Source organism: Gopherus flavomarginatus, chromosome 8 (assembly GCF_025201925.1).
Source record: "Gopherus flavomarginatus isolate rGopFla2 chromosome 8, rGopFla2.mat.asm, whole genome shotgun sequence".
In the NCBI taxonomy this organism is placed as follows: Eukaryota; Metazoa; Chordata; order Testudines; family Testudinidae; genus Gopherus; species Gopherus flavomarginatus.
In genome coordinates, this window is record NC_066624.1 from 104,282,979 (window position 1) to 104,310,368 (window position 27,390).

The 27,390-nt window shown below is 39.6% G+C and overlaps 1 protein-coding gene across 4 annotated transcripts in view; it reads left to right on the forward strand.

The window, feature by feature from the left end:
* FXR1 (FMR1 autosomal homolog 1) overlaps positions 1 to 27,390 on the forward strand; it is a 69,731-nt gene that overhangs the window by 39,917 nt on the left and 2,424 nt on the right. The window contains exons 4-15 of one of the 4 annotated variants that reach the window (XM_050965930.1): positions 1,544 to 1,615; positions 3,585 to 3,733; positions 4,368 to 4,461; positions 5,605 to 5,721; positions 5,821 to 5,991; positions 13,741 to 13,819; positions 17,739 to 17,848; positions 19,078 to 19,164; positions 20,747 to 20,954; positions 22,280 to 22,483; positions 23,604 to 23,756; positions 24,741 to 24,842. In XM_050965930.1, the coding sequence (XP_050821887.1) occupies positions 1,544 to 1,615; positions 3,585 to 3,733; positions 4,368 to 4,461; positions 5,605 to 5,721; positions 5,821 to 5,991; positions 13,741 to 13,819; positions 17,739 to 17,848; positions 19,078 to 19,164; positions 20,747 to 20,954; positions 22,280 to 22,483; positions 23,604 to 23,756; positions 24,741 to 24,842 (1,546 nt within the window). Of the gene's footprint in view, positions 1 to 1,543; positions 1,616 to 3,584; positions 3,734 to 4,367; positions 4,462 to 5,604; positions 5,722 to 5,820; positions 5,992 to 13,740; positions 13,820 to 17,738; positions 17,849 to 19,077; positions 19,165 to 20,746; positions 20,955 to 22,279; positions 22,484 to 23,555; positions 23,757 to 24,740; positions 24,843 to 27,390 lie in introns of all 4 variants that reach the window. The other 3 variants (XM_050965928.1, XM_050965929.1, XM_050965931.1) reach the window with 3 other exon arrangements.

Here is a 27,390-nt window from a genome sequence, read left to right on the forward strand (position 1 = left end):
GGGTAAGCCAGGGGAAGGAGGAGAGCAGGGGGGAGGGGGACACCCTGACATTAGCCCCCCTTCTCTCCTCCCTCTCCCCCTGTCCCACACAGCAAGCAGGAGGCTCCCATGAGTAGCTCCAAGGCAGAGGGCAGGAGCAGCACACAGCAGTGTGGGAGGGACAGCTGAACTGACGGCAGTTGATAGCACAGGGAGTTGCAGCGGCAGTTGCCACACAGGGAACTTAGGGGAGCGGGGAGCTGATGAGGAGCTGCCAGTCCAAGCTGGTTCCAAGCCCCATCAGCTAGCTGCAACAGGTTGCTCTTCCTGCAAGCAGTGGACAAAGCAGACGGCTGCCAAACAAAGTTATAAGGGAGCATTGCGCAACTCTAAACAAGCATGTTCCCTAATTGATCAGCAATGTAACAATGAAACAACAACGTTAACCCGGAGGACTTTAAGTGAGGAGTTACTGTATCTGTGTTTTAGGGATACTAGGTGTACCACTCCATTCAGTATGAAACTGCCTGTTTTCATCTTGATTAATCCTTTAATATTAGTGGTGATTTAGTTCTCTGTTTTTACTATCCGACTTCTTAATTTTCCATCAAGATTTTTGGAACATAAATGTTCTTGAGGTGACTGGACTAGACTTGCCTTATTGATTTTGATACTCAGAGAAGGGTAGTTTGTCTCCACGAAATTTCTACTATTAGAGGGTTCTACATATATATAGAGGACAAGTTTTGGGGGGTGGAGGGGAAGATGCGTTTTTTTTCCCCCCAAAGTTAAAGCACCCAGTAAGGAAGATAGTATTGACAGCAGCATTGTCAGTAATGGATCTTAGACATAAAGTCTAAGAATTGCCATAGCATTTTTTCATTAGTAATATCAAGGAAAAAAGCCTATTTGGCATAGTCACTCTGGCCAATGCAGGATATATTTTTGTCTGTTTTGCCGTGGCTACTTATAAATTTCTTTCTGATGGCCTTAGTTTACTACATTAATGTATACTGAACATGCGGAACAATTCAAAGTTGTGAATCCCCCAATTCATCACTTGCCTAATGTTAAATAGGCGCTGGAGTACCTATAGTAACACTATTGTGAGCTGACCTGAGTCCAGATCTTTGGGTAAACGAGAGACAAAATGGCATCCTTAACTGTGAATTTCTTGGTTCTTGTGCACTTTAGCCTCACAGAAAAGTGTTTAAATTTATTGTGGAATTGCAAGAATCCTGTGTCTTCACATGCTATTGGGTAAATTTTTAATCCCTCAAAAGCTGCCTTGTGTATTAACAACAGAATCTGCACACCTTTTCTGTGTAGTGCAATGTTATGAAAATGTATATGATGAGAAGCACATATGACTATGGCAACTGGAATTTTATATAAAAATAGTTTTAAATTGCAGTATCTTATACTACTGGTGACTTTTATCTTGGTGATTAGCTGGGTTAGTTGAAAAAGATTCATTTCTGCTTTACTGCTAGTTTAACCTGTTAGGTTTTTTAATTGTGTGGCTATATTTTAAATATGCTGCCCTTGTATTTTTTCCTTTCAGGTTTACTCAAGAGCAAATGACCAAGAACCTTGTGGCTGGTGGCTGGCAAAAGTTCGAATGATGAAAGGAGAGGTAAGTTACTTTAAAACTTAGGACTATCTGCTCCTATTTGAAGTGCAGCAAGTATGGAAGGTAAATATTGCAAGACTCATTAAATCTGTGTGCAGTATCTTGTGAGGGAGAAATGACATTGTGATATAATGACGTAAGGACATGAAAAACAGAGCAGGTGAGAGTGGGTTGTCACTAATACAGAAACAAAGCATAGCTTGAAAAAAGGAGAAGGAACCCAAAGTTAAGTATTACCAACACAAAACCACTATAGCAGGTTAGGTCATACATTAAGGCCGCTCATGGCAATGGTAACTTTTAGCTGGCTGACTATGCACAGGTTGGGGGGTAACAATAAATATTCTTTCTTGTAAATTGCTCACTAAGTGGGGATGACTCCTGGATACTTGCCATTTTGTGTGATTGACACACCTTGGGTCAATATACCTTGTGTCTGGTTGTTCAGGTTCTGCAAGAACTACATTGCATGCCTAACTCTGATTTATGTGTTCATATATTGGATGAGCCATTTCTGGACTATGTGTGGTACGTTGTATATCTGTATGCTTAGTTTCTGACATAATTTGAAACAAATCAATCTATTTTGCAAACAGAATTGGTGAAGTTAAAAAAAATATTTAACGCAAAAAATGTCCCTACCTGTGTTTCTAACATCCTGATAAGATTTTAAATTTGATTCAGTTCTGATAATTAAGTTACTTCACATTATTTGTATGGATAATAGAACGTCAGAGTTATGAATACTAGACTTATGAACTGATCAGGCAACCACACACATCATTTAGAATCAGAAGTACATAATCAGACAGCAGCAGAGACCTCCTCCCCTCAGAAAAAGCAAACACAGTACAGTACTGTGTTAAATGTAAATTACTATTAAAAAAAAAAGAGCAGCATTTTTCTTCTGCGTAACAAAGTTTCAAAGCTTTATTAAGTCAATGTTCAGTTGTAAACTTTTGACAGAACAACCATAATATTTTGTTCAGAGTTACGAACAACCTCCATTCCTGAGGTGTTTGTGACTCTGCTACTGTATTATTTTTTTTCTTTACATTTCACTCAGCTTAGTGAAAGGAGACTAATCTGTTGTTTCTATTAAAAACATTTTTCGGTGCTCTTCTGTTTTTTCTTCCTATGTGCTAGGAGAACGCAACCAAGTTTTGATTAAAATGCAGCAAGGACATGTTATTTTAAAATATATATATAATATATATTTCCATGAATAGTTAAAAAATACACTGAATTTTGGGCTTAAACTATAAAATGTAACGTGATGACATTTCATTAATTTAATTACACATTTCAGTTAAGAGTTTGGCGGTTGGTTTTTTTTTAAAGAGGGGTTTGGAACTGGAGTTGCATTTAAATAATGCCCAAATACAACAGCATCATGCATCAACCAAGAGACTGAATAAAATACAAACAATAACAAAAGTGGAAGTTGGCTATGATGGTGAGTGCCCTAGAAAGAACCAAAATAGCTAGAACAGCAAGTTAGATTTCTAAAGTTTTCAGTAAAATAAGTAAAAATTGAAGGTGACAATCTTTAATGTGGACAAGAATGTTTTTTTGACAGATGGTTTTTCTCAGCAGTGCTCCTGTAATAAATAGGAGCCTGATTCTGCTAGTCTTCCATGTCCTGGATTGAGTCGACAGAATTGGCAGTCAGAAAAAAACAGTATTTGATTTACAAACTATGCAAACTTAGTTTCCAGTTGTACAATGCAATGTGCGTATGTATACCCCTCCACCCATATAGAGACCCATTGGCTTCAGTGGGACACTGGAGGAGGGGGTCAGCACAGGCTTATAACATTGGAGGAGCACAGCTTTGTCAAAATATAACTATGTTTTAATGTGTAAACCCATATTGTATATTTCCTTGATGGTGGAGATAGTAGCTGTTACCTTTATGAAATGGTTACTTTTAATTAATGATTTTTAAAAAAAAAAAACTTTCCCTGCTTAGTTTTATGTCATTGAGTATGCTGCTTGTGATGCCACGTACAACGAAATAGTCACATTTGAACGACTTCGACCCGTGAATCAAAATAAAACTGTCAAAAAGAACACATTCTTTAAGTGCACAGTGGATGTTCCTGAAGATCTGAGAGATGCGTGAGTAGCTCTGCATACCGTAACTTCACTATTATTCATTTCAACATTGCATATTCCTTTCTCCATATATGTATCTTAAATTCTTATCTTAGGTTATTTTTTGGAGAGAATACTCCTGTTGTAGTTCAAAGTTAAATGTCATTAACTGTGATACTTCAATCAAATATGAAAGTGATGTGGTTTCCAATCATCCTCTGGGACAGTTGTACCTGCCCCCTCCTTTTTCCCCCCACCAGAAGGCTTGGTGATTTTTCTGGTGGTTTGGCCACATGCTCTTTTGTGGTTGAGCTGAATGCCATGGAAGTAGTAGTCTTTGGTCAAACAGGCTGCTTCCTGAGCATTCAACCCTGTACACATGAGCTGCTACTGTAGCCAGCTGCAGTATAGAGTAACGAGTAGAAAAGGAGGACTTCCAAGGAGCTGCAGACAGCTTTACCTCTTTCACATTTGCAGTGTGAAATCAGGTAGACCCCCTGACACATCCCCTTGCTCTAGTCTGGAGTTTTCCAAGCTGAGAAACATTTCTTATTATAGACTACTGCCGCGTTTTCGTTTTTGATTAATAGGGTTGCACAGTTCTTATTGATATGAATGTCTTCAGCTGAAGTAATCTTTACAACATTCATTTCTCTAGGTGCGCTAATGAAAATGCACATAAGGATTTTAAGAAAGCTGTAGGAGCTTGTCGAATTTTCTACCATACTGAAACTATGCAGTTAATAATACTGGTAAGAAATCAAGTTTATTTTTTGTGCAAACAGTGCGTGAATATTCAAGATATTAACTACTACATTTTGATTGGTTACAGAATGTTGTGTGCTTCCTGCATATCTGTGTGAAATAATTTATTTGTAAGGCTATGCACGTTTCAAGCAGTTTATATGTATGTGTTCATAATATTTTAAAATACTGTATTTTGGAGTAGGCTCATTGGATTGGTGTCAGTACTGCATCAAAGACAGCCTGAGTTTGGGAGTGATCTTTGGTCTCTCTGATTAATGTTTCCTGCGATGCAGCTTTCTGCAGAAGTAATGTACTTAATCTCTTTTGAGGGTAAAAGCACTCTTGCACAAATTCCTTTTACTGGATGGAGCAGAGAGATCATAGTCATAACCATAGTCATTTAGGGAATTGGGAGCCTTAGTCCTATCTTTTACATATTTTTAATTGTCAGTCGAAGCCAGGGAAAAGCTAGTACTCAGTCTCCAAGTATCAAAGGAAAAATTTAAAGGCAACTCTCACGAAGTTTTTCAAATGCAATGAGACTGAAATTGGGTTTGGCCTGGGGATTCCTGCATCTGCATTCTAACATATTATTTTTCACTCACACCTGTGCAGGAGAATCACACAAACATCACACCTGGCTTAATTAGATTTGCTGTTAAGGAATATTTTTCTCAGCAGTAATTTGTCTTTGCAGTTCTATTTCCTTCGGACAGAATTTTCCATATAAATTTACCTGTTCAGATTCAGTTTTCCCTTCTTACTTTCTCGGATCTTCCAGTGAAGAAGTGTGTGACCTGCACATATATGGTAAAAAGATTACATAAAGTAATCTAGCAGTTTATAATAGATCCCTAGTGGGATTATCTCATTGCAACATTCACTGTATAGGTCCAGTAGAAAAACCGTGGCTGTAAAGACATGGAGCCAGTGGTAATGGATTTGTGGGATTTTGTTTTGGAAGCTGAATTTTTCTTGTTTTGAGACCTTGAGGAAGGCTAATATCAATAAGTGACTTTCTAAATTGGGATTTATATTTACAATTCAATTCAATTGTAAAAGTAAACAGAGTTTTAATTTTCCCTCTGAATGCAGATTTTCTTTATCAAAAGGGGATATTGCTTATCTTACCACTTCTCTTTTTGTAGTCTGCCAGCGAATCAACAGTGAAGAGAGTAAATATATTGAGTGACATGCATTTGCGCAGCATTCGTACCAAGCTAATGCTCATGTCAAGAAATGAAGAAGCCACAAAACACTTAGAAGTAAGCTGTCTTAGAATGGAATTGTTTAAAGTAATCATTTAACTGTGTTCAGTTTTGAGTTTCTTCTGATGGTGGACAAATTCTTTCACCTTCCCCTAGTGCACAAAACAACTTGCAGCAGCATTTCATGAGGAATTTGTTGTAAGAGAAGATTTAATGGGACTTGCAATAGGAACACATGGTAGTAACATACAGCAAGCGAGGAAAGTTCCAGGAGTAACTGCAATTGAACTTGAGGAAGATACTGGTACTTTCAGGATCTATGGAGAGGTAAGGGGAAAAGATTTTTTTGTTCTTCATATTTAATAGTTGGTTTACTTTGGTGGTTATTACTACTGCACAGAGATGAGATCTGAGTACAGGAACAAGAGTCAGAGATTGCTGAGTTCTAATTCCAATTCTGACACAGTTTGTGGGGCCAGTCAGCTTACCCTCTGTGTTTCCGCAGATGTGAAGTGGGGATAAAAATACATACTTCACAGGGCGAGTGTTGTAGGTGGTATATTTAGCTGTCTCATATTTGTAAAGCATTTTGAAGATGAAAATTACTATAGTATCATGTAATAAATGTTTGTCACTTTAGCTGTTACCTTTTTTGTTTTGAGTGTACACAGTTTTTAACCAGTGAAGCCCCTGCTCCCCACACCTTTTCTTTTGTTTTCCTTTTTGGGTGTTGCCTATTTCATCATTTTGGAACTCCAGGCTTTCTGTTTTTCGCTCCCTATCATCTTGAATGACAACTAAGTTAGAGATTTGTAATTCTGTTTAGACTTCTTCATTCTGGCCATGGAGTTTTTGTAATGTGATTGAAAGCTCCAGAAGTAAAGCTGATATTTAAAAGAGGATATAATATGCACAGTATGTGCTCCAGTCTATTAAAGGAGAACAGGTCACATATCATAATGTTATTTACAGATCACTAGTCATTGGTTGCTAACTAATCAAAAGGTTCAGCAGCAGTGTCTTATGTTGTTTCTCATTTGAGGCCTGATGTTGACCTTTTGTGACTCTAACTGTGGAACTTTAACATTCATTTAGTCATTTTCTGCATTTAATAATAATAAAAGCTGGAAAAGACCCCTTATATAGTCTTCTACCACTGGTGTAACACACTACAGTTTGTTGGGGAACATATGAGTTATAAAAAGTCTCTTAGGCAAAAGGCCAACAAGCAGCATGAGGTGGAGGGGAGAGAAATTACTCTTGGTTGCAATACTACTTATTGTATACAGGTAATACTTGCTCAGGACCAAATACTTATTGCAAGGTATTATTCTTGTTAAATGACTATATATTACCTGCCATTCTTCAGACTAGCATGTTTCTCTCCAAACTGCCATGTCCTCTGTACATAGTAAATATACTGGAGTGTATAAATATAGGTGTGCTCATATAGTTCTATAAAGGGATTAAATATTAACAGGTTGAGAGCCCTGATTGTTGACTCTGGTGAGGAGCACTTGATGCAGGTCAGGAGGGGAGTGTACAAATGTGGCTTTAAAGCTATTTTTGTGCCCTTGTGATCCGGGGGCTGCTTTAATTAGTCCTTTCCCCTAAATCAGCATTCATCTCTGAGCCAGAGCATAGAGCCACTTTTTGAGTGGGCTGTAGTAGTGGTTGAAGTCTCTTGTGTTCCCTTAGATAGAACTTTTGTCTTTTGGATTCTCACAGTCTATAGACCCTGTGTCTACCACCACTCCTGGGCCAAATTCCACCAGTCTGCCTCCAAATCCTCCCTCAAAAGAGCAATGTGCAGAGAATTTCTCTCCCAAGTAACATCTTTGTAACCTGCTCTTTTTTCCACCTGCACTAAAGCAGGACCTCTGGTGTACAAACCTTGTGAGCATGCACATATGGAAAAGGATTTTAACCATGTCAGTTCAGCTGTGTGCATGTAACTTGTATACAAATAATATAAAAATAAATTCACACATTATTTTTGAACTTAGTTTATTTTCAATATTGATATATCTAAAACCACAATGATTTTTTTTAGCTTGTATCCAGATCTCCTATTCCACATTAAAAGAAAAATTTAATATCCTGTATTATAGGAGGAGTGGTAGGTACCGCTATATTTAGGCTGCCTAACATTTTACATTATAAAGCATTCTGCAGCTTTTTCTCTGAGAAGCTGTCACACCTTCATTGCTTGCAGTTGGCTTTTGAATGCCTTCAGGGAAGCCTTGAAGGCCTAGCGATGGGTAGAATGTCTTCAGTCTAGCAAAAGGCCTTTTCTTTGTCCTAAAAAATTCTGTTCAGCTTTTATTGAGATATAAACTACTAAAAATTGTTTCCCTTTTCTCACTTATGTACCTTAGGAAAATGTTGGCAGCAAACTAAAATAATAACTGAGCATGAAAATTCTAAATTCAGGCAACTGCCTAAGTAACAGCAGCAGATGCTGTAATGAGAATACCTGGGAACTGCTGAGGTAGTTGTATTGAGGGAGGAACTTCCCCCCCAAACCCAGCTCAGAGTTCCTGCATCCCATACCTCCTGTCAGAGTTCCCTCCCCACTCTGAACTCGGGGGTACAGATGTGGAGACCCGCATGAAAGACCCCCCTAAGCTTATATTCCACCAGCTTAGGTTAAAAACTTTCCCAAGGCACAAATTCCTTTCCTTGTTCTTGGATGGTATTTCTGCCACCACCAAGTGATTTAAACAGACATTGGAGGGGGGGGAACACTTGGAGCCTTATCTCCCCCAAAATATCCCCCCAAGCCTCTTCATCCTTTCTCGGTAGGGGAGGGGGGAGACGCTTGAGAATAATATACCAACCGATAGGTTAACAAAGTGAGCACAGACCAAATCCCTGTTTTCTGGGACACTGAAAATCAATCAGGTTCTTAAAAGAAGAATTTTTTTTTTTAAAAGTAAAAGAATCACATCTGCAAAATCAGAATGAAAGATAACTTTACAGGGTAAATAAAAACATTTAAAGCACAGAAGATTTCCCTCTAGGCTCAACTTTAAAGTTACAAAAACAGGAATAAACCTCCCTCTTTAGCATAGGGAAAATTCACAAGCTAAAACAAAAGATAATCTAACGCATTTCCTTGTTATTACTTACAATTTCTGTAATTTTTAGATGTATCAGATAAAGATCTTTTTAGGAGCTGGGTTACCTGCTTTGTCTCTCTCTGTCCCGAGAGAGAACCACCAATGAGATCAAAAACAAAACTTTCTCCCTCCCCCCTGATTTGAAAGTATCTTCTTTCCCCATTGGTCCTTCTGATCAGGTGCCAACTAGGTTAATTGAACTGATTCACCCCTTACAGGTAAGTGATTCTGTAGCTCTGGCCAGGAGGGATTTAGGTTACTGCATACATAAAGGTTGTTACCCTTCCCTGTATATTTATGACACCACCTTTTGAGGCATCATAGAGCAGGAGCTCCCAAAACGCCCAAGGGTGGTATGAGAAAGGAGGAGAGCCTTGCTGTGCTCCCTCTGTCTTTGACAGGTTTGCTGGTCTAATGGATGAAAGGGAAGCTGTAGACATGATATATCTTGACTTCAGTAAGGCTTGATAGAGTCTCGCATAACATTCTCATAAGCACACTGGGGAAATGTGACCTAGATGAGATTATTGCAAGATGGCTCCATAACTGGTTGAAAGACCATACTCAAAGAGTAGTTATCAGTGGTTTGCTTTGAAACTGGAAGGATTTATCTAGTGAGGGCCTGAAGGGGTCTGTCCTGGATCCAGTACTATTTGGTATTTTCAGCAATGACTTGGATAGTGGAATAGAGAGTGTGCTTATAAAATTTGCAGATACCACCAAGCTAGGAGGGATTGCAATTACTTTGGAGGACAGGATTAAAATTCAAAATGATCTTTCCAAACTGGAGAGTTAGTCTGAAATCAGGAAGATGAAATTCAATAAAGACAGTTACTTAACTTAGGAAGGAAAAATCAAATGCACAGCTACAAAATAAGGACTAACTGTCTTAGATAGTAGTACTGCTGAAAAGGATCTTGAGGTTATAGTGGATCACAAATTGAATATGAATCACCAATGTGAAGCAGTTGCGAGATAGGCTAATGTTCTGGGTATATTAACAGAATTGACATATATAAGAAACAGGAAGTATTTGTCCCACTCTGCTTGACACAAATGAGGCCTCAGCTGGAGGACTGTGTCCAATTCTGAGTGCCACACTCTAGGAAGGATGTGGATAAATTTGTAGAGAGTCCAGAGGAGAACAACAAAAACAATAAAAGGTTTAGAAAACCTGATCTGTGAGGAAAGGTTAAAAACACACTGGGCATTTTTAGTCTGGAGAAAGTAAGACTGAGGAGGGAACCTGATAAGTCTTCAAATATTTTAAGGGCTATTATAAAGAAGATGGTGATCAGGTGTTCTCCATATCCACTGAAGGTAGGACAAGAAGCAGTCATCTTTATCTGCAGCACTGGAGATTAGGTTAGATATTAGGAAAAACTTTCTTAACGATAAGAATACTTAAGCATTGAAATAGGCTTCCAAGGAAGTTTGTGAAATCCCTGTCATTGGAGATTTTGTCTAACCTGGTCTTAAAATACTTGTCAGGGATGGTCTAGGTTTATGTAGTCCTGCCTCAGTGCAGAGTGTTGTACTAGATGACCTCTTGAGGTTCCTAACAGCCCTATGTTTCTATGATAATCCCTACCACATGGCCCCACTGTGCCCACTCCCCCATTCTGTGGGGGCACCGGGGAAGGTATAAGTCCTCCAGCACCAGGTGGGAGAGAGCCTGTCTAGACTTACCCCGACCACTCCTCAGATCCATAGTGACTTTTTCCAATCATTTTCTCCTTTGGAAGCCTTCTTTCTTACTGCCAGTTTATGGAAACAATTCTGTAGCTCAAGTGGTGTCTATCTTATGCTGAACATTCAGGGTTTGAAACTCTGCCGATAAATGCATAATGGAGGATTATTACAGTTGCACAGAACAGAATTGGCTTTTACTCTTTAAACAAAAGAACTCCTAGGAAATTACATTAAAAAAAAAAGTGTTAGTTATTTAGGTTGCCAAGTCAAGTACTGGAAAGTTATGAAATTACAGGTTTTTCCTGGCCCATGCATGGTCATGGACACCCTTCTCATCCCTTGAAGACCTGGACTTGGCAGATGATCTCACTCTCCTATCACATACCCATCACCATTTACAAAAAAAAGACCAACTTGACTCAACTCATTCAGCCAGCAAATTGGACTGAAAATCAGCCGCAATACGACAGATGATCACCAGTATAGACAGAGTATTATGTTCTCACCAATGTAGAAACATTCACATGCTTGGGCAGCACCATCAGCTAGGATGGTGGAACAAGCTAGGACATGCAGAACAAAATCCATAAAGCCAGGAACACCTTCAGGAGCTTAAATACAGTCTGGAAATCATTGAAGCACAACACCAACACCAAACTCAAAATTTATCAGAGCTTTGTACTTTCAGTATTACTTTATAGTGCAGAATGCTGGGGAATGAGAAAATGTGACATGTCCAGACTGTCTTCATACCACACAACCTGCTTCAGAAAAATCCTCTGAGTTTGATCATGTATCCACATGTGCAAGATCCCATCCCTCCTTAAGATCTCCCAGGACCTAGTAGAATTGATGAGCCCACCTTCCGAACCCCTGGCAACTGCAACTTGCTCTCTGATGCAGCTCTCTACGAAGGTAACATTTTTAGTGGCCATTTTCTTGGCCAGAGGAGTGAGAGAGTTAACCCCTAGCATCAGACTCTCCCTACACTGTTTTCCATAGGGATATGGTTCATCTTCACCCTTACCCAAAACTTCTCACTAAGGTAGTCTGATTTACTGATCACTCTCATTAGAGTGTGTATGGTAACACCCATTGTTTCATGTTCTGTGTATATATATATTTTCCAGTGTATTTTCCACTGCATGCATCCGATGAAGTGGGCTGTAGCCCACGAAAGCTTATGCTCAGATAAATTTGTTAGTCCTCAAGGTGCCACAAGTACTCCTGTTGTTTTTGCAGATACAGACTAACACGGCTGCTACTCTGAAATCTGATTTTTATGTTAACCAGGCAGTCTATTTACCAACTTTCTTTCCAAAACTTCACGCTCATAGAGATGAGAAGAGACTGCATTTGTTGGATGCCAGAAAGGCTCTAGTTTTCTATCTGGAGCATACTAAGTCCTTTAGGTCTTCTATTTAGTTGTTTCTTGTAATTACAAACAGAACTAAGGGCAGTCCAGTGACTACTCAGATGATTTCATCTGGGATCTCTTCATGAATTCATTTATGCTACTGGTTGACTAATCTAACCCCACCAGTTACGATATTGGTGCATTCTACTACAGCAGAGGCAACATCAACAGCTTTCCTGGTGCAAGTACCTATAATGGACATTTGTAAAGCAGTGACTTGTTGTCATCTGCCTACACATTTGCTTTGTATTATGCCATTTCCTGTCAGTCCAGGGACAATCCCAGTTTCAGATGGGATTGTCACGGAGTCCCCGGGCGATGCTCTGGAACTGCTCCCCACAAAGCCAGTCAGGACTTTGGGGAGTCTCCTCTCCCTTGGAGCAGACTGTCTTCAGGGCAAGAAGCTTTCATGGCTTCACTGCCTGGGTCTGACCTTGGAGCATTCAGCATATGCCCCTCCGTGCGCTTCCCACAGCATGTCCACCCAGGTGGGGTCCTGGGAAAGTCAGAGGGTCCTGCATGCACCCCCACTTCGCAGTCAGACGTAACTTTCAGCCAGCCAGTAAAACAGAGGTTTATTAGATGACAGGAACACGATCTAAAACAGAGCTTGTAGTTACAGAGAATGAGACCCCTTGGGCGGGTCCATTTTGGGGCCCAGCAAGCCAGACAACCCCGTCTGCCCTCACTTCCCATCCCCAGCCAGCTCCAAACTGACCCCCTCCGGCTCCTCCTTCTCTGCTGATTTTCTTCCCGGGCCAAGAGGTCACCTAATCTCTTTGTTCTTCCACACCTTTAGCATCCCCTTACAGGGAGGAAGGGTCCTGGTCATTAGTTGCCAGGAGACAGCGTGTCGTCCAGAAACGGAGGCACCCACACAGTATTCAGAGAAAACATTAAGAACAGTCCTACTTTGTCACAGGGAGGTCTTATAGTTACCTCCATGTTTGTCTCCTTGTAAGTTACCTACAATGGGATGGACATGTGCAAGCACTGAAGAACAAAAAACAGTACCTACCATTCAGTAACTGTTGTTCTTTGAGTTGCGTTGAATATGTCCATACCATGACCCACCCGCCTGCTTCCTCATTGTGGGAGTCTGTTCGGTACAAAAGAACTGAGGGGAGTTGGGAATGGCTCTGCCCTCTTCTACCTGCACATGGTGGTGCAAAGTGACAGGGGGTGCTTGGACCATCCCAGCGGGTATCACTGAGGGGGAAAAAAATTATCTGACAATTGTGCACAGGATGAAATGGACACATGCAACACCTGAAAGAACAACAATTAGCGAAGGGTAGATAACCATTTTTTCTTCACCTTTCTTTTCTGTTAGTCTTTAATGTGCCACCGGACTCCCTGTTTTTTTGGTGGATTCAGATTAACACGGCTACCCCCGATACTTGTTTTTTCTTTGTGATGTTGGTTATATAGATATTTTTATACAAGCATATTGGTTCAGAAATTGTGCGTGCCATTTTGGGGATAAAAGAATATATATCCTTCCGAATTGATGGTCTCTCTAAAATTCAATGAGCTGTTGCAAGATAACATAAAGGGGGTATTTTTGACAATTGGTTTTAATTGTGGTAAATTGCAGAATATAAAAACTTTGTTTTAAATAGTGTGTAAACATTGGGGGTTTTTTTTTTTACTATTTATGCCACTCTCTTGCCACTGTTTTATTCCTGAACTTTTTAAACTCGGTTATTTCTCTAACATTTAGTTCAAAACTAGATTCATTTAATCTCATTCCTGCTGTTGTCTGGAGGTTTTCCTGCTGTTGTAACAGGGCTTTATTTTTAATATATTGTATTCAAAATAAACTACTGTTGTGTTCATTTCTAGAGTGCTGATGCAGTAAAAAAAGCTAGAAGTTACTTGGAATTTGTGGAAGATTTTATTCAGGTTCCCAGAAATCTTGTTGGTATGTAATACTGCTGAAAGTTTAAAACACTTGAAAATTTGAGAAAAGAAAGTCTGTTCAGTATGACTATGCATAGAAAACTTAGATGCGAGTATTTGACAGTTTTCTCCCTTCACTCAGAAACTAAAACCTTTTAAATAACAATAGGTATTTTCAACATTCCTATTATATCTGTTGCATATGTGGATATCTTGTTGTCAATTCTGTCTTGTAATTAATTTAAAAAATATTAAATAGCATGTTTAGATATTATGGTTGCATTTTGAAATTCATAACAGATTCAGACTTCTGTAGTCATATGCTTTTAAATTCCCTGCTTGTGTAAAGTTTAAAATGATAAATGGGGGTGGGGGGAATGGAACCTAAAAAATCCTCTTTAAAAATGAATGTTGAAAATAATTTTTTGAAACTAAGTTTAAAAGAAAATAATTTCCTTTGAACCCTAAGAATGGCATGGTGATTCAACCAAGATACCATTGTCTAATGCTTGGTCCTAGTTGATTGGTTATGCCTTTTGCCTGGTGTGCTGCAGTATACACAAGCAACAATCTGATAGTCACATCCTTTCATGTATGCTAATCATTCTTTAGGTATCATGTGTCCTTTTTAATTTAGTGTTTTAATCTGGGGCAGAAATACTTTTTTTATGGATGAAATTCCTAAAACTGTAAAAATGTGTGCTTCAGCTGGTTCCTTAAGTACCCTTATACAATCTCAGAGCTGCTCACAGTTATCTTTGAAAACTCCTGGAGGACAGGAAAGGTCTCAGAAGACTGGAGAAGGGCAAACATAGCACCACCTATCTTTAAAAAGGGGAACAAGGAGGACCTGGGGAATTATAGACCAGTCAGCCTAACTTCAATACCTGGAAAGGTACATTAGCAAATTATTAAACCATGAGTTTGTAAGCACCTGGATGATAATAAACTTATAAGTAGGGCCGAGCCAGAAATTGCCAGTTTTTTTGGGACTCCCCGGTCACAGGATGGGCAAGGCACATGGGATCACACACACACAGATTTCTGCCTGAAGACACCTGACTCACCTCCAGGGCAGAGGCTGGAGCAGAGATGACACCTGGGTGGAGCGCAGGTCACAGCCCTAACCAGATTTCTAACCACAAGGAGTGACAGGGCCAAGCCCTGGGGAGGGGGAGAGACTTGCAGGGAGGCACTGACTGATGGGCTGGCGCTGCATCCTGCACCTGCACCAGCCACCATGACAGGGGTCACGACACTGCCCCCAACCTCAAATGTGAGGCCGCGGGTACTCCCTTCAGCACCCTCCCAATATCCCCTCCCAGTACACACACCACCCTCCAGTATCCCCCGCAAATACTCCCGCCAGTAACCTCCCCCCCATACCTCCTCTTAGTATAGGCACACCTCTTGAGCATCCCCCACTTTGTTTCAGTAGACAGATTGGGCTAGTTTTTAAGTGACTTTGGGCTGTTAATGCAGTAGAAATCTGGCAACCCACCTGACTCATCCCCAGGGTGCAGGGCAGAAGCTGGATACTGGTTGCTGTTGACACTCACTGCCAGCTTCTCCCCTCCTCACACAGGCTTGTGCTCAGCAAAACCTCTGAGGAGCTTCCCCTGGGCAGGCAGGGCACTTGGCAGCGTGGCACTGGGCTTCTTCACCATGCTGCAGAACAGACGATGCTTGCACCTGCTCTCGGCAGTGTCCACAGCACCTCTTCCCCATTCACCTCCCCTGCATACGGGTGGCTCCTGTCCCCTCCCCTCAGCACACAGCTTGCTCTAGCCCTCAGTATTACAATACAATACAATATATTTTTCATTAATGTAATGCATATTCTGAATTTCCAAAATATACAGCTTTGAAAATCTGAAATTACTCTTGTTTTCATTGCTGGAAAACACTGGCCCTAGTTATAAGAAATAGCATGGATTTGTCAAGAACAGATCTTGCCCAACCAACTTAATTTCCTTCTTTGATAGGATTGCTCACCTAGTAGATGGGGCAAAGCAGTAGATGTGATATGCCTGGATTTTAGTAAGGCTTTTGACACAGTTCCACATGATTCTTATAAGCAAATTAGGGAAAAGTGATTGAAATTACTATAAGATGGATGCATAACTAGGTGAAAGACCATACTCAATGAGTATTGATCAATGGTTTGCTGTCAGATTGGGAGGGCGTATCTAGCGGGGTCCCTCAGGGGTCAGTCCTGGCTCTAGTACCATTCAGTATTTTCATTAATGACTTGGATAATGGAGTAGAGAGTATGCTTAAAAAAATTTCAGATGACACCAAGCTGGAAGGACTTGAAGGCACTTTGGAGAACAGGTTTAAAATTCAAAATGACCTTGAGAAATTGGAGAGTTGGTTTGAATTCAACAAGATGAAATTCAATAAAGACAAGTGCAAAGTAGGAAGGGAAAATCAAATGCACAACTGCAAAATGGAGAATAACTGTCTAGTGGTAAAGGGATCTGGGTGTTCTAGTGGATTACAGACTGAATGAGTCAACAATATGATGCAGCTGCAAAAAAGCTAATATTCTGGGTGTATTAACAGGATGTTCTATGTAAAACACAGGAAGTAGTTGTACTGCTCTGCTCAGAACTTGTGAAGTGCCAGCTGGAGCACTGTGTCCAATTCTAAGCACCACAATTTAAGAAAGATATGGACAAACTGAAAAGATTCAAGAGGAGAGCAACAAAAATGATAAAAAGTTTTGAAAACCTGACCTATCAGGAAAGGTTAAAAAAACTGGGCATGTTTAGTCTTGAGAAACGAAGACTGTTATCAGGTCCTCCCTAAGTCTTCAACTATGTTAAGGGCTGTTACAAAGAGAATCAATTGTTCTGCATGTGCAATGAAGATAGGACAAGAAATAATGGTCTTAATCTGCAGCAAGGGAGATGTATGTTAGATATTAGGAAAAACGTTTTAACTATAAGGTAGTTAAGCCTTGAAATAGGTTTCCAAGGGTGGTCATGGAGTGCCTATCTTTGGAAACTTTTTAAAAACAAGTTGGACAAACACCTGTTAGGGATGATCTAAGTTTACTTGGTTCTGCCTCAGTGCAGGGGAGTGGGCTTGATGACTTCTCAAGGTCCCTTCCAGCCCTAAATTTCTGTGGTTCTATGATTAGGATAATTCCTGTCTCGTAAGCTGTTAAAAAATAAAGGTTGGTTCCCACTTCCTCTTCAAGATAAAACATACATTTCCCTAAAGCTCCTTGTCCCAGTGTACTTCAGTTTTATATTTCCTCTGATAAAAGACATCTCATCAAGCAGAGTGATTCTAACATCATACTTTGTCATGGGTTCGGTACTAGGAGAAGAGTGCAATCTACTGAATCATCAGTTCCAGCTACTGAAAATATCCCCAATTTTGGAAGTCAGTTATAAAAGACTTACTACTGTATGTCCCAACACTGTTTATCTCATGAGATTTGACAAGATCACTGTCAAATCTCATGAGGTGGTATGACAGTAGGTCTGAAAGATCTCTGTTTCAGAAGGACTTATTTAAATTCTGGGTTGGCTCCATTATATAGGAATCTCATGTGTCCTGGTTCTGGTTCAGATACATTGAAATAAAGCAAGAAGAGCTTGTAAAATTATAGTGCCATTGAATTCTAGCCCTGATTTAACCTCACAGTTGAACCTAATCTGAATCCAGCAGCCACCATCCATGACAAATATCTGATTTGTACACTGCATTAATTCTCCCACTGGTACCTTGTGTTGTCATTTGCACTTTTGTAAAGTAGGTGAAAAATGTGACATAAAGTCCAAGGTAGTGGATAATTGGGCTCATGAAGTACGACTTTTATTTGATTAATATTACTGTTTTAGAATTTGTAACTTGGAAATGATAAGGAAACTATGTTAAAGAAAACTTTGAAGCATTGGTTCAAAGATAGCTATTTTCCTCCCCTCAAGGAAAAGTTATTGGAAAAAATGGAAAAGTGATTCAGGAGATTGTAGACAAGTCTGGAGTCGTCCGGGTGAGAATTGAAGGGGACAATGAAAACAAACTGCCCAGGGAAGATGTAAGTTATTTAATCTTTCCTTCAGCTATTCAACTTGTATTTTTGAAAACTACATTAATGAAATTTGTTAACAAATGATTTGGAAGGAGCAAAGGCGATACTGTTTACTATCTGTTTAATATTAGCAAAGTATTCATAGAAAGTTGACAAGTCGGGGAAAAGGTGAGGTTCTGGATCAGCCGGTGGATTAGTTTGGGATCTCCATTTCATATGTAGCCCAGGTTGTTAGTATCTAATGGCTGTTTGGTTGCCTATGAGACATTATTTTGATCTCAATCAGTTGCTGGTCAGCTGGTATCCATATCACAAAAACTACTAGAATTGACACTAGATGGGAGGGACTCTCCTTGGCATTCCAAGGAGAAAGGCCAAAGCACTGGCTTTGGAGGTTGAATTACCTTAAGGATGATCCTTGTAGGTTTTGGTTGAGGCACATTTGTGGGTCAGAGTAGAGGAAGATAACAGCACAGCTGCCAGTGCTGTACCTATTCTGTGGATGTATAGAGGACTTCACTCACCAGGACTGTCAGGCCAGCACCTTTCACCAGCAATAAATTTACATTTAAATTTCAGCAACTCAGGAAGGTTGATTTTAAATAATCATATATTTCTCAATTAGACATTCTTTGATTTGCAGTATCATTTCTCCCACAAATACCTGATCACCTGCACAACTGTAATGTAGTTGCTACACACTTTATTCATGATAATATTATATATATAATGAAAACTTTGACTTATAACTTTGATCCTTTTAAGGTTCATGTGTGCTGAAAAGCTGGTTTAACTAGCTAGTGAAGGATTCTCCCTTTTGGGGGGAATTTGGGAATGGCATAAAATCACCACAGCTATTCCTGTGCTGGTAACTAGTGCAATGAGCATGGCTGGAAAGTGGTATGGCCTGACCATCCCCATGCCCCACCAGTCTGCAGCTGCTGAAATGGCTTCTTGGGGCCATAGGCAGCCAAACATAAATTAAACCAATCCTGAAGCTTCTCTAACTTACAGTAGCCCAAGGTTCAGAGAAGTGCAGAAATGTCTGTCACTGTTGCCTCCATCCCCTGACTGTATCTAGTGTATGGTGGATACAGCCCAAGGTCCAGGCTACATTGTTATGAGTGGTGGTTGTCATTTATTCACATTACTTAGGCAGATAATTTGTTCCTTTTGTGGTTTTAATAATGTGTTTCTCTCTTTTTGAGAATGATTATAGAGTTTTGTTTCTACAGGGGATGGTCCCATTCGTATTTGTTGGCACTAAAGAAAACATTGGAAATGTCCAAGTTCTTTTAGAATACCATATTGCCTATCTGAAGGTACGTTTTTATCTGAATTTTGGAAATGCTTATTAGAGGAAATCATCAATTTATACTTACATTCTTGAGTAACACCTTTACTTCAGTGGGTGTAGCAGAAGTTCAGTTCCTTTCAAGATTCGCCCTAAGGTTGGATGTATGGCTTCAACTTTGTTCCCTTGCACATATAATTTAACACCAACGTAATGCATGTGATCACAGGTTATCTAAAATACAAATAAGGTTAATAAGGCTGCAGGAGAACACTGTTATGTATATTTGATAAAAAGTGTGTGATCTCAAAATTCATCATATTGCCTTGCAGACATGCAGGGAAGCAGAGATAATGTGTTTTAACCTACATTTTTTGCATGTCCTACCTTAACAGTCCAATCTTAATGTTTTAACATATGTTCTCCTTTGAGTGATTGTACATGTATGTAATTCCATATTATGTGTGCGTATGCCCAGTGCGCTCAAATTGGAGACTGCAAGCTAGCATTACTCATCAGAGCAGCAGATGTGCTTCCTTGTGCTGTGGACCAAGGGTATAAAAGGGCAGAGACTTCCTCATCCCTTCTCGGTTGCTCCTCAGTGTATGTGGCTACTAATTGGAGCTCCCCATAGTATCTGGCTCATGGGCTCTAGAGCCCTTACTTGTTTGCAAAGACAGCGTTCTTAGTAGTGATAACATCAGTTAGGTGGCTTCTGCACAGATGATCATTCTGCATCAGAGCTTGTTGCAATCTGGCCAACGTCACACCTGCAGAGAGCATTCTGGCTCATTTCACCAGAGGTGAGGCTATCTCTGCAGCATTTTTAAACAACATCCCAGTCATGGACCTGTGGCTGCCCTGCATATGGACTTCGATTCACACTTTCACAAGACACTGTGCCATTACAACATCTTCTAGAGTTGATGCAGACTTTGGAAAGTTTGTTCTTCAGCTCATGTTCAAATAAGCTCTCAGTTCTCACCACCTAAAGAGTACTGCTTTGGAATCACCTAAAATGGAATATATTTGTGCAGTCACTTGAAAGAGAAGAAACTGTTACTTAACTGTACCACTGTTTTTCATCAAGATGTTGTGCACATATATATTCCACAACCCACATTCCTTTCCTGCTACATCAGAGTCTGAAGACATCAGGATTCCTGTTAGAACTGCAATGGCTTGAGCAGGTGCAACACACATGTGCCACCCTGACAGATAATGCTAGCTAAAAGTCTCTAACTCTAGATTTGTGCGTGCCCAGTGTACCGATGTGGAATATATATACACACAACATATTTTGAAGAACAGCAGTTATGGTTCAGGTAACTTGTTTTTGCATGTGATGTGCTGACTCCAGCTTAACTAATCACAAAGCATAAAAAAGGAACTAAGCATTAATGAAGCATAAGGAAAGTAAATACGCTGCTACATAAGGCTTTCAGTGGCCTTCAGACAACTATCAAATAGATGATGTAATATTGATTGGTAATGAAAGATCTGAAAACCTGTTAAACATACTCTGCTAAAATGACACCGAGGGTTGGATTCACTTTCTAACAACACATAATCTATAAAACTGGTTATGATTTTATCTTCTCTGAATATAGGAAGTGGAACAGCTAAGGATGGAGAGGCTCCAGATTGATGAACAACTGCGTCAGATTGGTATGGGTTTCAGACCTTCTTCCACCAGAGGTCCTGAAAAAGAAAAGGGGTACACTACTGATGAGAGTACTCTCTCCTCAGTACAAGGGTCCAGGTCATACAGTGGAAGAGGGAGAGGTCGCAGAGGCCCCAATTATACGTCTGGTTATGGTGAGTATTTTTAAATTACAGAACGGGTATGGAAACTTCTGCCTAGGAAAATGATGCTGTGGTTTATTTTTTAATATATATTTCATTTTTAGATATGTTACTTACAGTTAATGGTGCGAGTCTGTCACAGAGGTCACGGAAGTCATGAATTCCATGACTTTCCAGGACCTCTGTGACTTGTAAAGTGGCTGGTGTGATTGGACCAGGGGCCACCTGATCTGCTTGGGCGGCCCCCGGGTCAACCACGCCGGCTGCTGCTGGGGCAGTCTCGGGACATCGCACCGCTCCCCCCCAGCAGCAGCAGGAGTTTGGGTGTCGGAGGGGTCTCAAGGCTGAGGCAGAGGATTGGGATGCAGGAATGGGTGAGGGCTCTGGGCGGTGCTTACCTTGCGGGGGAGGGGGCTCTCCAGAAGCAGCCAGTATGTCCAGCTCCTAAGCGGAGGCACAGCCAGGCGTCTCTGCATGCTGCCTCCACCCACAGGTGCCGTCCCTGCAGCTCTCATTGGCTGTGGTTCCCATCCAGTGGGAGCTGTGGAGCGGGTGCTCAGGGTTGGGACAGCGCGCGGAGTGTTGTGTCGCCATTTTGTACTCTTGGTGAATTGTGTACTAAACTGGAATGGGTGTTGTACAGTTGGCAGTATCTTGATGTAGTACATAACAAACTCTTTTATCTCTGGGAGTTTAATTTTCAAGGTGTTGTACCTTCATACGAGAATCACAAGTGGCCAAAATATTTTCATTCCTGATTACTTCAGTGTCTGAGTACTTAAAAGGCAGGCGTTGTATTTTTAATCCAGTAAAAAATTATGGAGAGTTTGTTAGCCAGAAGTATCAGATTGAGATTTATGACTATAATTTAACATAGTAGTTAAATTGTTCAAACCAGCATTACAGTAGTTGCATGACTGAGTAGTTGCTTAGCAACTCTATAAGGTGGTAAAGTTGTCCCTTGGAATTTTTAGAGAAGTTGCCTAGAAACTGGATCATATAGCCCACATGTGTGTATATATAGATGGAATTAATCCCTCAGTGCTTGTGTGTCCATGTACAGAAAGACAAAATAATGTACATTATGCATGAATTGCACTTGTAAATCACTAAAATTGCATAATAAATCGTTGACCACGTTTCTCATATTATTCCAAAACAAAACTAAGAGTCTTCTAGAGAGTTGGTAAATATCAGTTAAAACCTAAAAACCATATTTTGATATCACATACATGTGAATCCCTGTGGTCAGTGGGATTCCTGTGTGCATCTGAAGCTAGAATATGGCCACAAATTCCATGTCCATCTCTTTGTTTTTCTTTTTTATACTGTTAAAGGTACAAACTCTGAGCTGTCTAATCCCTCTGAAACGGAATCCGAGAGAAAAGATGAACTGAGCGATTGGTCACTGGCAGGAGAAGATGACCGGGAGAGCCGACATCAGCGGGACAGCAGAAGACGTTCTGGAGGAAGAGGGCGTAGTGTTTCTGGGGGTCGTGGACGTGGTGGACCACGTGGTGGGAAGTCATCCATTAGCTCTGGTAGTGTGTTGAAATATATTTTGGGTTTAATTTTTATTTTAGACAACTGGCTGTATTTTCTCTTCTTAAATTAAGTAAATCACTATTTTAAAGTATGTGTATATATTTTTTGAAATATTGCAGCTTTTTTAAAAATAGCAGGCTGTATATTGCAAGCCAACTATCAAAATTTAGATATTTACAGTTGGATCATGTCAGTCATGTACAGTCATGTCAGGATTTGCATGTTTTATACACCATGTTGTGAAAAAGTTTAAGGGCTTTGCTTTTCATCCCATCTCTCCCTAACTCCCAGTCCTCACTCTTCACCAGCCTACACAGATAATTAGACTTGGAAGAATTTGATTTTTATTTTTTTTCTAATTTTTACTGTTTATGATTTTTATTTTTAACTATATGTATTTATTTTTACAGTCCCTGGAAATTAAGGGGGGTAGGTATAGGGGTAAGGTTAGGTCAGTGCTGACAGCGTGGGTGCAGGGGGCTCTCAGCACTAACACCAGACCTGAAAGGGGCTCCCTGCATGGCCAAAAGGCCCAAGACACCAGGGCACAATGTGTAGGGGAGGTTGCAGTCCTGGCCCAGTGGAGCAGAGACCCTCTGCTAGGATTGCCAGGAGGAGGACAAGCCCCTGGCTGCAGGGCACTGCTGAACAGTTCCTGCCCATGGCGGTTCCCACACTCTTGTCTGGTGAGCAAGTGAGCAGGGCTGTGACATTGGAAGCCCTCACATGTATGTATCTGCTAACTAGGTGTAGAGGGCCGTTCAGCAAATAAATGGATTAAAAACTAATCTTCTAAAAGTTTCTTTTAAATATTACATTGAGGGTCTCTTGATAATATGCTGATGTGTTCTCCAGTGCTGTGGTGCCCTAGAATACACCCTGTTGGATTATCGGAACTAGTGAAAAAGCCCAGAGTAACTAGCATATAACCATAACTTTTATGTATGGCAATGTACTGCATGATTTTATACATTTTTGTATTTTAAAAAAATGTATAATGAAGTCAATATGACCCACTATTTGTAACTGAAGTTTGTCTTAGATGGACCTTTTCCATATGATATTTAGTGCTTAAAGATCCGGACAGCAACCCTTACAGCTTACTTGATAACACAGAGTCAGACCAGACTGTGGACACTGATGCCAGTGAATCTCATCACAGTACTAACCGTCGTAGGCGGTCACGCAGGCGAAGGACTGATGAAGATGCTGTTCTGATGGATGGAATGACGGAATCTGACACTGCTTCTGTTAATGAGAATGGCTTAGGTATGTTATCAGTTGGGAAACAGAACCACAGAATGAGTTATCTCACAAAAGATTGTGAATCGGCTGTGTAAGTGTTTTGGGTTAAAAAAATAATTATTAATGTATTATCTAACCTCTTCTCTTTTGGTGAAAAGTCTTCCACATGCATGGAAGTACCATGAGGTTTCCTTCTCTTACTGGTCTCTACTGCTATCCTATACAATGTCCATAATACTTCTGTCTAAGAGAGACTTTGTGGGTCTGCTTTGGTTCCTGTCAGTACTGCTGTTTTAATTAGTGCCTTCTGAGGCTGATTAGAGAAACAAGGCGCTCGTGGTTCTCCTTGGGCCAGAATCCTACTTCCTTAACCCTTGGCAACTTGAACCTCAATTTAGGAAAGCACTTAAACACTTGTTTATGTCTGACCCCATTCAGCCTATGCTTAAGTGCTTTCCCTGAATAAGCCCCATTCACTTCATCAATATTTGCATAAGTGCTTACGTGAATCTGGGCCTTGAGGAACAAGGGGCTAGTATCCAGAATATAATTGTTGTCTTTCAAATATCAAAAGTATAAAATTACTCACTGAAGAATCATCTGTTTTGTGGTGACATTGAAGTCAGACAAATCTTACTGCAAATGTAAGGAAGACTTAACTTTCCAATGATGCGGGGCCGAAGATCAGTTTGTTCGTAGTCTAGTAGCAGTTTATATTTGATTTATAATATGTTCAGAAACCGCATGTAGGCGTTGATTCAGCAAGTAAACTTAAGTGCATGCTTAAAATGAAGCATGTGCTTGAGTTTTTTACTGAATCTGGACCAAACTCTGAAAGATCAAATTTCTAATCAATTTTGAATGCTTCCAGTTCAAAATACCATTTTCTTTCAGTATATCTTCTTTTGTTTTCCATGTTAATAAAAAACAATCTGTGCCCATCCTTTAACTGCTGAAGAAAAACAGTTTTATTGTCAGAATAGTTCATGGTAAACTTTGCAATTGCAGATGATAGTGACAAAAAACCCCAGCGACGCAATCGTAGCCGCAGGCGTCGCTTCAGGGGTCAGGCAGAAGATAGACAGCCAGGTAACTCGAGTGGAGCTATGGGTAACCTCGGATCAAAAGCATGAAAGAATGTCATGTGTCTGCTGTTTATGTATATCTATCATCTATCTATATATATAGCTGCACTACTGTAAATAAATATTACTTAATAACTAATAAGACTACTGTGTATAAGACAAAAAACAATTCTCACAACAGAACATATTTAATTCATAACCTGTCTAATGAAACTAACTTTCATTGTCCTTTAAATTTTAATTTTTTACTTGTAAATACAGTTTATGCTTCTGATGCTGCGCTCCCATTGAAGTCAATGGCTAAACTCCCATTGATTCCAGTGGTTCAGAATCAATCTCTGTAAGAATACTGGGACATGTTCTGCACTTACACCTGTGCAACCCCCTGAAAGTGACATGACCAAATATTTTTAAATTTTTCATGATTGGCTCTTTTCATGTGAGAGGAAGATGGCTTGGAACAGCAGTGGTGGCATGGGTTAGTACTGAGGTGCATTGGTAGAGGAATGTGAGAGATTTTACATGACATCTGCCTGCCCTATGCATGTATCAAGCCAATTCTATCAGTCCCTCACTTTTATGGACTTAGTAAATCATCCACAAATTGAAAAAAGACATTTTAAATGAAATTGCATGTTTCTGGTTTTTTGGTACTGTGGTTTGAGGCATTTCTTTTATGTGTACTAACATTTCAAATCTTAAAGGTGAATTCTCTGATTTTAGTGTTACCTGTTCTAGAAAATGTGTGACTACAAATTCATAAGATATTTTGGTAAATTTACAGGGATGTTTTCCATCCTGCTATGCGCAAAATGTGACTGTTTTACTTGCATCTGTTTGCTGAGGGTCATGTCATTGTTTATATGTGTAGGTTTTTCCTGAAACACATGCTTCAGTGCTCTTTTTAAAAAAATAAATCCATCAGTTCAGTACTTATGAGCATTCTTTAGTCCTATAATACATAGATGTGTACTTACAAAGGAAATAGATTGGTAAGAAAATCAATTTCAGCTTCAGCTTTACCAGGGGTTTTTGTAAATGAGAAATATAATAGTCAACATTTGAAATGCCATGACAGCATTTCCCTTCACTGAAACATGCTTTAATAAAAACTCAAAAACAAAAAAAAACCCCACACTACCCCATAATTTTGCTTTCAATCAATTTAGTTTCTCCCCATATTTCAGAGGTTGAATGAAGACTGTGCTTTTCTGTTGTTCAGAATAAACTTTTATTATATTAGTAATATTTGTAAATAAAATAAAAGACAGATCAATAGCATGTTGGATTGTGAGAGTAATAGTGAAAGATCTGTAGTTTTATAATGTCCTCATGGATAATGCTCTCCTGCTAATTTTTTTTATAAATATAGGAATAAATGGAAGGAGGTGGTACCAGAGATGGTACTGAATCGTCTTTTCCTTTTGTAATGTGATTTTTTTAAATTCCATTAGTTTACGGTAATTATGAGAACATGAGAAGAGCTCACTGAATAATCAAATGTTTAAAAATCAATATACAAAATTAGTTTTCATTTGAGACAGTTAGTTGTAATGTTTCTCTTATTGTTGCAGTTTGGATGAATATTTGTGCCTACAAGACTTAAGTACATGCGTAACTATTCATGCGAGTAGTTCTATTGCATGTATGTAAGCCACTGGGTGTAAAGTAGTATTTTAAAGGAGCACCTTTTCTAGTATTGAGAACTGAATTGTTCTCAAAACTAGGTAACTCTTGAGCAGTTGCACGCAGTTGTGAAGTGTCTAATAGTAATGGAATAGAGACCAAATTAATACATTTTGCTTGGACCCTGAAATAAGTCTTACCAAAGCTGGAGTTTGTCAAATGCTAAATATAATTACTAATTGTTATACAATAGATTATTGGATAAACTCTGTAACTTCTTTAGGTTCATCACCTCGTTGTTTATCACTTCAAAATGTATAATCACAAATATGTGTTCTAGAAGTACAGAGTTGCCTTTGAATTGCAGGAGTGGACAAGAAATAGCAGGAGGGTGTCCTTAGTTCATGAAGAACTCTGCAAGAAATAAATACTTTATTTTAAAATTTTGTTTTCCCCTAATTCCACCTATTCCTCCCATGTTTTTAATCTCCCTTCAATCTATTTATGGGATACCGTAGAGTGAAATTTCCTTACATTTTATATGGTACCATAGGTGTCAACTTCACTTTCCAGTCAGTAAAATATACCAATATAAACAAATTCCCTTCCTCAGAGTGCTTACAATCTAAAGTGTTTTATGTCATGAAGAGAGTTCAGTGATAGTCCTTCTTTTCAGATTGCTTAGCCTACACTTAGGTCAAACTAGAATTATTTTTTACCCTAATTACAGCCAAATTCTGCCTACAGAAGAGAGGTATGTGCTCAGCTACCACTGATTTAGTGGAAGCCATGCATGGTTATCCAAGTACATAATTTGATCTTTACTATGAAATTATTATAAATTAACTGTTGAGTTAATTATAATTTTTAATCACCCAGAGAGTTGCTAGGTGATTCACAAATAAGACATTTATCAGCTATAAAATCTATATTTTATGCATAAAATG